At 32.1% G+C, this 12,083-nt stretch overlaps 1 protein-coding gene across 3 annotated transcripts in view; it reads left to right on the top strand.

Moving 5' to 3' along the window:
• Positions 1 to 12,083, top strand: part of CALCRL (calcitonin receptor like receptor) — a 106,015-nt gene that overhangs the window by 77,898 nt on the left and 16,034 nt on the right. For all 3 annotated transcript variants that reach the window (XM_059052020.2, XM_059052019.2, XM_059052021.2), the window contains 2 exons: positions 7,633 to 7,759; positions 10,727 to 10,880. In XM_059052020.2, coding sequence (XP_058908003.1) covers positions 7,633 to 7,759; positions 10,727 to 10,880 — 281 coding nt within the window. The remainder of the gene's footprint in view (positions 1 to 7,632; positions 7,760 to 10,726; positions 10,881 to 12,083) is intronic.

Genomic DNA, 12,083 nt, shown 5'->3' with positions numbered 1-12,083 from the left:
TTACTTTCAACCCAGACAAAAGGCTCCATATTCTTGCACATAAAAGAGCACAGGTAACTTGCATGAGGAAAAAGGTAGTTCTTTTTTTAAAAACCATCTTTATTTTGCTGACATTTCAGACAGTGATTCTAAATAATTTTAAAGCCAAGTTGCATATTTACAACTATGTAGAAGATGATACCATTTCTCGGTAGTCCTGAATAAAATTCAGCAAAAAATCGATTTCTCAACTTAATAAAATGATCCTTTAATGCTTATATTTCTGCTTTCCAGGACAAGTGACACAAATTTTCACCTTTCTTTTTTTTTTAGATCATATTTGAAAATATTCAATCAATATTGTGAACCTTTCTCTCATTTCCCGTTTCTTCATATATCTCTTGAATTAGAACAAGTATGGCTTTCTTCTCTAAGCTATAACTATTCTCCTGAAAACTGTTCATGATTCAATCTTTAAATTGGTTTTAAATAAAGCTAACTATTTAAAGAAATCCTACATTGAAACAGAGAATAGAGAGTCGTATCTACAAATCATGCTCTGATGTCCCTGAATTTGCAAATCAGAGCTATCACTTAAATAAGTTGTTTAAAACCTGGCAAATCTGCACTGTCAGAAGTCTTACAATGGCTGAGTTCAGAAACAGTCATGTAGCGATCCTTGAATAACATACCTCTGAGTGCCTACCCAGGACCACCCTTGCTTTCTCCACTTTTGTGGTAAGAGTGTATTCATTGTAAGTTTGTTGTGCACTACAGTTCTGAGATACATTCTATTCTATTGTATGTATTCTAGACTCCCTTCAGCTTAACACTGGATATTGTTAGTTATAGTTTTTCATATAATGTTTTATTAGAGCATACTCACTGAGTCTACTTACAAATTAATGAAGTTAATCAATGTGCTGAAAAATCCTTCCCTCTCAAACTGAACGTGATGAGAGCTGAAAGCATTCCTATTCAGGAATGCGAGTCTTGACTGGAAAGCTTTTAAAATATGTCCACTGTAATTATATAATAAAAGTATTACATTTCCACATTAGAGTATCAGATTTAAATCAGGACAAACTGGTGCAAGAAGTAATGGGTTTACTCTAAAAAAAACAGTTCCTCTATAATGTAATTGCTAGTACTGGTTTATGGAGAAGAGTCCCAAGTATGGAAATATAACTGATCTAAAGAATTTGGACTTATTTTAAAGAGTAAATTTATTATTTAAATTATAACTAAATGTTAAAGATTACATATTTCTGTTGATTTTCTAATAAATATGCAACTTCTTTATAAGTGTATTTACAACATATATTTAAATGTAAGCACTATTTAAGCATAACTGAATTTTCATGAGAACAAATGCTAATGATCCACTGCTTGGTGTAAAAAACTATACAGTTATTAGAATGCACTAAAATTTTGTAATTTGAAATAGATAACACAAATAATATAACATCTTTCTTCCCCAAATCATAATATGTTTTGCAATCTGGTTTCCTACTCTTGCAGACATAGTTTATTTTCCTAGACCATACCCACTGATATGACTATATATGAAGAGAAAGCAAAGTAAATCCTCCCAACTGTAGCATCTTTTTAGTAGTTAGGAAAAACAAAACCCAAGAATGACTGGATATTACATCTCTAACATTTGCTGATGGAACATTAAGATGTAACATAAGAGTAAGAGCTGCAGAATCAAAAAGTCATTTAGTAAGTTATGTTCTTTGAATTTAATTTTCCTCATTTAGTATGAAAAAAAAAACAGTGTGGAGTTTTGCCTTATGCTTTATTCACATTGTCTGTCCTTCTTGCCCCTCAAAAACCTTAAGCTTTAACTTAAAAAAAAATATTCGACACAGGATGCTGTCTCTGCTTGAAATGCTTTCCTTCCCTATCTTCTCCTGGTTCAGTTCTATCTGGAGTATTCCCCTCACTCTTGCCACAGCCTTTGCCTATCTCCTAATTCTATTTTAACTTCTAAAAAGCATATAACATTATGTAGAATTACTTTATGTAATATATGTGTCTCTTTACCCTCCACTTTCCCATGAGTAACATGAGATCAGGATCTTGCTCTGTGTCATGCACAACTGTTTCCCCAGTATCTAGAAACAGTGAACAATACATTATTATGCATCAAAAGTAGTTATAAGTGACTAAATGAGTATTAAAGGAGACAAAAGCCTTATTATTGATACTTTATTAAAAACTTAAACATTCAAATTCAAAAGATCACTTAATGAGATTGTGACCTGGAACAGCTTACCTCAATTTTATTAAAGGCTAATGATATTTCAAGGGGCTGTTAAATGAGATAATGAATGTAGAGTACTTATCTCTGCACCTGGGATATTATAAAGCCTCAATATTATGGTATATACTATTATTATGAATTTTATCTCTAAAAGGGTTGTTTTTCGGTTTTGTGTTTTGGGGATTTTTCTTTTTTTTTTTTTAGAGCATAAGAATCACAGGCATTCAGAAAGCCAGACTATTTCTTCTCTAGTTTTCTGCCCATTAGGAGATCAAGAAGCACACTTGCACTGGGGCAATTCACACATGAGAGCAAACCATTTGGCCACATAAAATGAGCCTGTCTGTTCATTATGCAGCCTGTACTTATATGTAATATTAAATGAGCAACTTTGAAAGGCATGGGCAGTGGAGGAGGGAGCATGATAGAGGAAGGGCAACCACTTCCTCTCTAGCAGGACTTGACTGAGCACCTTGGTTGAAACACTCTTGGACTCTTTCTAATCTGGCTGAATGGATCACCAGCAGCCTCCAAAAGAGAGCTAATGCTAGAGGTTATGTCTACTTTGTGTCATACATAACCAGGTGATCCCATCAACTCAAAGTTCCATGGCCAGGAGACAAAAGATAGCCATACTGCTTATTCTTTTAATACATTTATTGCTTTCTGCCTGTTGTTTTTGGCAGTGTTTCGATTGGCACGGGCTTTCCTTTCGGATACATGATTTGTGTTTTCTTGTGGAAAAAGCTGAGCATTTGGAAATTAAATTAGATAAACTAGCATAAGGAAGTAGTACACTGTAGAGTGGGCTATTCTTTTACTGCTTGTATTTCCTCCTTCCATGACTAGTTTTGCTCAGGATTAGTACTGAGGAAAGTAATTTGGAAATTTCGACCTCATGTCAAAACCAAATGGGAATCAAAGGCAAGTGTTTTGTCCATACTGTGGCAGAACTTTGAATATGGAGCAGCATAATACCTGGCATGAGCATGATAAGGAAAGTGGAAATTTGCAGACAACTCCTTGGGAAGATAATTTAGGTTGCTTGATCTATTGTCCTTCATCACATGGAAATTATCTTTCTGATGCTGAATTCTCATGTTTTGTAACAAAAAGATGACAATGTATCATTGCATTACTTAAAACATGGGCAGTTTTATATTACTGACATGAACCTTGATGCTATTTTATTATTTGTGAGAGAAAATCATTAGAGAATTTGATTAAAATTAGCCACATAAAAACTATGTAAAAATAATAGTTAACTTGGAATGTTCACTATAGGTTAGATATTATGCTAAGTACTAGATATGATTTAACTCATTTAACCTTCCAGCCAATCTTATGAAGTACTATTGTTATCCCTATATTACAGAAAAGGAAACTGAAACTGAGGATTAGAGTTTTTAAATAACTTGTCCAAAGTCACACTTTCAGTAGGTGGCACAGAAAGAGAATTGAAAGGCATGGTTATGTTACACATGGAATGTAATGGTTTTGCTGCCACACTTAATGTCAACTGCCTCTATAACTCTGCTTGTCAAAATTGCATATTGAAATAGTGTTCTAAAATAATTATATGTAGAGAATATGAAATGGAAACAATCCAGACCCACAAACCACATTTTCTATTCTATGGTTATGCTAGGATAACACTTAAAGAAAGCAGACAGAGATTTTTGTAAAACATTCTATAAGCCTATAAAACAATTTTTTGAATAAATAATCACATTAAAGAATTTAGGATAGGTTAAATTGGTTGCATATTAACATTTGAAAAAATAGCAAAATATTTTAGTATTTCATTTAAGCAAACCAGTGTGTCTACCAAATACACATTTTGGTTTTCATTTTCAAGTTGATTTTATTTGGCTTAATGTACTTATACATATTAATGAATATGTTTAAAAGAAAACAATACGCATCACTAGAAAAATCTGAACCATTTTTACCACTAGACATTGAGAAAAAACATGTCAGATAGCATTTGTCTACATTTAAGTTACACAGAACCTGGAGGAAGAAATCGAAGAAACCAAAACTATAGGCTAGTATTGTAGAGAGTAGGACTTATTTTACACAACACAAACTGAAATAATTTGGCAATGGTTCAGTATGTTACAATGATATAGACAGCTAAACGGGATATCAGGGTTCCTAATGCAGAAGTATATGGTTTGAGTCATATATGGTAGATTATCTATGTTGACCATACTACTTGGACAATTTTGTATAACACTCAAAATAAGCTTCATTTGTCTATTGAAATGATTTCATGTGTCCTCTTATGTATTTGTTTGGTTTTGGTATTCAATAATTCATTTACAATAGAATTTCACTCTATCGTTTCAAAATTTTGCCCATAATATGGCATTGTTTGGGTCTAAAAGAGGGAAATATGGTATATTCTTTTATCACATAGTAAGAGAATAAGAAACCATTTTTTTGGTGACTGTAGTCACAATAATTACATCTGTAGAAGAGAATAGATACCAGCAGCTCATTTTTTTTTTAATATCTTTATTGGAGTATAATTGCTTTACAATGGTGTGTTAGTTTCTGCTGTATAACAAAGTGAATCAGCTATACGTGTGCATATATCCCCATATTCCCTCCCTCTTGCGTCTCCCTCCCACCCTCCCTATCCCACCCCTCTATGTGGTCACAAAGCACTGAGCTGATCTCCCTGTGCTATATGGCTGCTTCCCACTAGCTATCTATTTTACATTTGGTAGTGTATATATGTCAATGCCACTCTCTTACTTTGTCCCAGCTTACCCTTCCGCCTCCCCATGTCCTCAAGTCCATTCTCTACCTCCAGCAGCTCATTAAGTCTTTGACTTTCAAGCCAGATTGAGGTGGGAGCAGAGTCATTAGAAAAGAGGGAATTCTCAGAGGAACAGAAATACAGACTATCATAGAGAAGAGAAGGAAGTTTAAAAGAACACAAGGAAAATTAAACTGGTTTTTCAACTAACTAGTTGGCATTTTATTTTACATATTTTCAATCTTTTCACATGTGAATATTATAAATATCAACAGTTATTATATAAATGCTGTTTGTTTTATGTTCCTCAGCTCATATCTTTCAGCTCTTACTTCTATAATGAATTGCTATTTTTGAAAGCCTTCTTCAATGTTTGTTTTCCTGTATTCTAATTTACTCTTTACAAATATTTCTGACTTGCTGTGTAAGCAAACTCTCCTAGTCTTTTGGTCATAATTTGAAAAATATGAAATTTTGTTTATGTATATATGTCTTAACCAATGGACCTGGATATAAGTGTGTTCAGCAGAAAAGGGCAAAACAACCCAGTTAAGGAAAACATTTTATTTTTTTTCCCATGATGGTAGCTGAGTTATCTAAATTCCATTACTAAAAAAGGGCATGGGTGTTTTATATTTGCATGGGTAAGCAGTCTTTCCCTAAACAATAGTTGGCACTCCATAGACACAGGGTAAGCCCAAGACAGGCATTTTAAAATAAGACCATGTTGACAAATTTTATGTGTTCATAATTTTCAACACAGAAGAGTGATAAATTACAAGAAATAAACTACACATAATATGTATAAATTATTTGAAAACAGTATTTTTTATTAGACCTCTCCTCATATTCATTAATTCTCTTCACTCTCAGTAAACATAAGCACTCGTGTCATTGCTGTGGCATTTTATCAAAAATAGAGCCATCTTTGCCTCAATGTTGATTTCAGTTAAATAGCAGAACTCATGATACTCCTTAATTCAAAAACTTTCAAAGATTCTTCTTCTCTATAGAGTATCATTTTTACATTGTTCCTTGATCCCTGCCTGCTTCTCACTACTGTCATGTACTGCAAAGTCAAGTCAAGTTAAAGACTCTCTAATATGAAAATACTAGCAACTCTCAGCTGTTTCTATTTTGATGGACTCCATCTGGACTTCACAGTTGTTGGTATATGACTGTCTCACACACAATGATTGATCTGAGGGCCGTCTTGTTCATGAAGCCTTTCAAAGAAGTTTCCCTGATAGCATCTACTTCTGTGAAAGGCATGTATTGAAATTCCATAAATTTTGATTTGGATTGGATTCACTTTCAGATCCTTTAAAATACTAGAGCTATATATATAGGATCACAGACCTTTAGCTGCAAGAAATTTCAGAGACAATATAGCCTAAACTTTGCATTTTAAATATAGAAAACCTTGGCATCCCAGCCTAACTATAATATCCTGGGCACATAGTCTATTTAGAATAAGGTGATATAGTGATAAAGCTAGGTTAAAATCTCAAAGTTTCCAAAGTAGAAGTCATTGGTTTGAGTTATATAGGGCAGATTATCTAGGTTGATCATATTAATTGTATAACTGTGTAAAACCCAAAATGAGCTTTTAACTCTTTGTAATGAAATGATTCCTCATGTCTTCCTACATATATGTTTTGTTTTGATATTAAGTATTCCATTTCAAATAGATTCCTTTATATTATTTTAAAACTTTACCCATAATAAGCCATTGAATAATGCTTCATAAAAGAGATAGTACTTGAGTTGGTCTTTGATCATAGGTAAGGCAGTCACATACAGTCTTGTAGAGCAGATGTGGATTCAATCTGAAGACCAGCATTACTTGTCATGGATGACATCTGCTCCTGAAATCTATTTCTATATGAACTCCATTTAGGCAGTTTTAAAATTTTGTTTTACGCATGAGGACCTTCAGTAAAAGGAGGTAATATTTTTATATCTTATGCCTGGATGCGCCAATTGGAAAAAAATTCAGTGAAGCTGAGCAAACCTCATTGGTTGCTAAATCTATATTTTTATCAATTCATTTCTTCTAAATACAATGTATTTTTCTCATGATTGGTCTACATAATCACCACTACCACATAGGAGCTATATAAACAGAGCAACCATAAATAACCATAAACTGGCTATATAAATAGAACAGCCTATGTGGTATAATGAAAAGAGCATTATTTATGTGAGAATCTGATGACAAATCCAAAGTTTTCAAATTAATTAGCTGCATGAATTTTTGATTAATTATCTATCTTCACTGAATTTCAGTTTCTACATCTTCAGAATGAATTAGAATATTAATCATGTTGAGAGATTAAGGGAAGAAATTTATGTAGAGGCCTTGTACAGACAAATTTCCTTTCCTTATATATGTTTACCTGTACTGAAGCAACTCATGTGTCTCTATGCTTTAAGGAATTATAGATTTTCCCCAATTAAAATTTTATCATGAGTGAATCTTGGGGAGAAAAAATAATTCTTCCAAATTTGGAGCAGCTGCTATGAATTGTGAATGTATCTTATTTGAATGATTATTAATACAAAATGTGGAAACATTTTATGATGTCAGCACACTTTGGTTTCTCTTGCCTTTCAGGAGCCTAAGTTGCCAAAGAATTACCTTGCACAAAAATTTGTTCTTCTCTTTCGTTTGTAATTCTATTGTAATAATCATTCATCTCACTGCAGTGGCCAACAACCAGCCCTTAGTGGCCACAAATCCTGTAAGTAAAATGAAGTTTAGGTTCAAGGGGTTAGTGGGGAAGAAATAGGAGAGGTGGGGGGCAGGGGTAGATACATGTATATGTGTGTAATTAAGTACTACTATATGTATATTTTATGTCTGACATATAAAGAGTATGTATATGTAGCTATATTCCAATTTAGAAAGGTAAATATATCTCAATTTCCCCAAGTTATAAATATTGAATAGAAAAAGGAAGAATAATTTCTTTGTTTCAGTTATCTACATATGTTAAATGTCTTCACCTCATTTATGGTTAGAGTCTTACTGCTGCTGGGACATAACATTTCCTCAATCAAATTTTTAAAAAATCAAGCAAAGCAGCTAACTGTGTAGTTAGAGAAAGGTGGCACATGAAAGTGGAAAATTTAATTTAAATTATATGTTTGGTATCAGACTGACTTTAAAGAGTTAATAAAACCAGGGGAAAATGATTTATGCCTATATAATATTGAACTTTATCAACATAAAATTTTTCAAGTGCTCCACCAAATCCTAACTGTCTCAGCATTTATAAATTGTTCCCTTACAATCCCTTTGGAAGCACAGGTTTTAGGATAAATATTAAAAGATACACAAAAATAAACACAGAGACTATCACAATACAAAAGCTGTATTTTAAAAATATAACCTGACATTTACTTATACAATTTTGTATATTTTATGCAAGCTATATTCATATGTAAGCTACATTTAAATTAAAATATCTGCATAACTAGCAAGCACATATTCAAGATTTTTAAATTGCCTGCTTTTATAATATTTGTAGTATTTATACTACAGTTTTAGATGTAGATTTGGGAAGGGTGTGTATATATGTATATATAAAATAGTTTTTATATAAAAGATTATGGTTAAGATTATAAAAGATTAAGTTACTGAAAACAGGGAAGGGAAGGAATTTTCACTTAATTGTTCAATAAACAATACTCTCATATGTGTTTTATGTGTGTTTTTAGGGTAATTTCCAAAATTCTAAAATTCCCTGCGTTGTTTGCACATGTGCATCCGGATTGCTTAATCTTGTATATGTTCCACTCTAAAGTCACTGGGTGAGGAAACACTGGGGTATAATTAGCAATATAAAAAATTGGCAAATATCCTGCCATTTTACAGTGCATTTCTTTAGAGTAAGGAAAGTCAGAGTTTTGTCATGAAGCTTCAGAGAAAGAGACTCTAAATCTTACATTTATATACTAGGATATTTTGTTTATCACATAAATTGCAAAATGTAGTATAGTTACTTTTAATGTATTCTTGGAAAATTTATCGTCTGTTTATATTGCCAATGTCATCATAAAAATATTTTTCTAAAGCATGCTTTAAGTTATTTTTATCATAATAATTTATAGATTAAATTTTTAATGAAATCAGGAGTTGGAAGCCCAATTATATATATGTATCTATATGTATATGTATCTAAAAACTATACAGATAAAATTTTGAAGCTGAAGCCTATCATTTCTATATAACATAGTTAAATAACTCAGCTTTATTTTTGAGGAACTTTTTAATATAATGTTTGACATCAATGTACAATATTTAAAATTTAATATCATGCATTCTGCAGATGTATTTAATAAAAGAATAGTTTTATAAATATCCTCAGTCAGAAAGCATTATGTATGGTTGAGAAAACAAAATTTTGTTCAGGATGTAGCTTTGATTGATGTTGTATGAATTAGCAAATCATTTAATTTCTCCAGTACTCAGTTTTTTACCTATAAAATATGTGGCTAGTGATAAATCATGCCTCACAGAATTATCTCAGGGATTACATAAAACAATACATATTAAAATATTTTTAAGCTAACTTATATGCCAATGTTATTAGTACTATTCTATGATAATACAATATTTATTTTCTAGTGCATTTAATTTCCAGTTTTCCTTTTAGTGAAAAAGATATTTATTTCAAAAATGTGGTAATTGCCACTAAATCTTTGAGTTCCAGTCTGGAAACTGGAGCTGTTGGGAGTAATTGGAGAGCTTTAAATTTATTCCCCTTGTTAAGGGGTAAATATCTCTTTTACTCCTTTGTATTTTCTTTACCCAATATTTAAACCTCTCTCTTCCTGTCTCTTTGAGAAAGTGGAGACCTCAGGAAAAGAGGAAGGAAAACCATAACTTTTTCTTCTTTTTACCTACGTGAAACCCTCAAAACCCATATTTAAATAAAACAAAGAATGGGCTCATTAGATTATTAATTAATAAGTATCTGCACTGGTAGCACACGATATGCAAGACTTCCTAAGTATTTGGCACTTTTCATGAATTGCTTTTAAAATTATTAAGATAATTATTAAGATTTTTCCAGCAGAATGCAACAATCGAGGAGTTCATGATGACATGGTTAAAATAGATGTAAATTCATTCATGTGCAAAACTTTGATACTTGTAATTACACAGTAACTAAAACAATATTAAGAAAATACACATCCACTAAATGTAGTAAATTTGGCATTCACACATTTCCTGGGAGGTGTATCATTTTAAATCTCTGAAGTCAGTGGCTAAATACTTTAGAAGCACCATTAGATGGGGATGAAGACTGGCTTTTATAAATCTGAATCATTAGTGGGAAAGATTTTGTGTAGAGGAGACAAAATTCTGTGTTTCTGTATAACTAAGCTAAACTAGAATATTGCTTTACACGTACATTTATAAACAACTAAATATTGATTGCTTTCTGGGAATTCTCTGGCAGTCCAGTGGTTAGGACTCCGTGCTTCCACTGCCAGGGCCCAGGTTCAATCCCTGGTCAGGGCCCTAAGATCCCCCAAGCCACATGGCACAGCCAAAACATATATATATATATATATATATATATATATATATATATATATATATATATATATATATATATATATATACACACATATATACATACATATACCTATATATCTATATATAGGTATAAAAGATGTATATCTTTTTTTCCTCATAGGTTAGCTGTAAAGTGTTCCAATTCATTCATCTTTACCTGATGGGCTGTAACTACTTTTGGATGCTTTGTGAAGGCATTTACCTACACACGCTTATTGTGGTGGCTGTGTTTGCAGAGAAGCAGCACTTGATGTGGTATTATTTTCTTGGCTGGGGTAAGTGCCATCATGCATATCTACTGACTCATCTTTTAAGAAAGCTTCTGGAGGATGCAGAGTTCCTTTGTAATAAAAAATATTCTTATTATTAATCATTTTTAAACAATATCAAGTGATTAACCTTTGCTCATTGCTGTAAATTAAAATATTTAAAGTACCACTGACTCACTGTTTTCGGTAACCACAGGTCAATTAATAATACAATTTTTTTCTATTTAATATTCCAGTGTATATTTTGGCCAAATATGTAGTGACTAAAACAATAGAATTTGAATCATAAATTAGGGATCTATTCTGAATCTCCTTTTTCCTTATGTGCAAAATGAGGGCATTGGGCTTAACCAGCTTTGAAGTTCCATTCTAAAAATGCTTGTTTAAAAAAATTGTTATTTTATTTTAAGAGTAGAGGGAACAGTAACTGAATAAAGACAGCCAAAAAAATCTGCTTTTTCCACACAGTCTCCTCACAAGATATTATTCACAAAGCAAAAAATAATACACTTCTAGCATATTTTTAAAAACTAACTGGAATAATGTAAAACATAAAATGCTGAAAGTGAATTCATTGTATCTATCTATCTATCTATCTATCTACCTATTTATCCAGTCAGATAATAGATGTAGATATATAGAGGTATGTACACACACACTATATTTTTTTTTACTGAAATAAATATTGTTCCTATTGGTTGTTTGATATTATTGATAATAAAATGTCATATATATATTTGCCAAGTGAGTCCAATTTTTGCTCAATTATATGTATGTATGTGTTGAGGCTATTAGTACACTCAGGTTACCTTTATAAAATATACCTTCATTTTACATTTGAAAGATCTGATTTAGAATGCTAAGAACATGCAAAATTTCTGATATATAAGCCATCTCTCTCTTCCTTTTCTTCTTCTTCATATAGTCAGTCTCAACTTCTTCCAACATCTGATTGGCCAGTCCCATCTTACAGAACATATGTGGATGCTGAATTTCTTCTAAGCTTTTGAGGCCAGACAGCACATTTACGAACTTAGGTCTGGAGTCCACTGATTCAAAATGGCTCAGATTAGAAGAAACTGTAGAGACACACACACACACACACACAAGCCTGAAGACCGATACCTAATACTTCATCACATTTACTGTATGAGTAGACAGATAATATTTACATCAGAAGCATATAGTGACCAGTTATTTTTGCTCGTA

The sequence above is a fragment of the Kogia breviceps genome, chromosome 2, assembly GCF_026419965.1.
Source record: "Kogia breviceps isolate mKogBre1 chromosome 2, mKogBre1 haplotype 1, whole genome shotgun sequence".
Taxonomy (NCBI): Eukaryota; Metazoa; Chordata; class Mammalia; order Artiodactyla; family Physeteridae; genus Kogia; species Kogia breviceps.
This window is presented reverse-complemented; position numbering and strand designations above follow the sequence as displayed.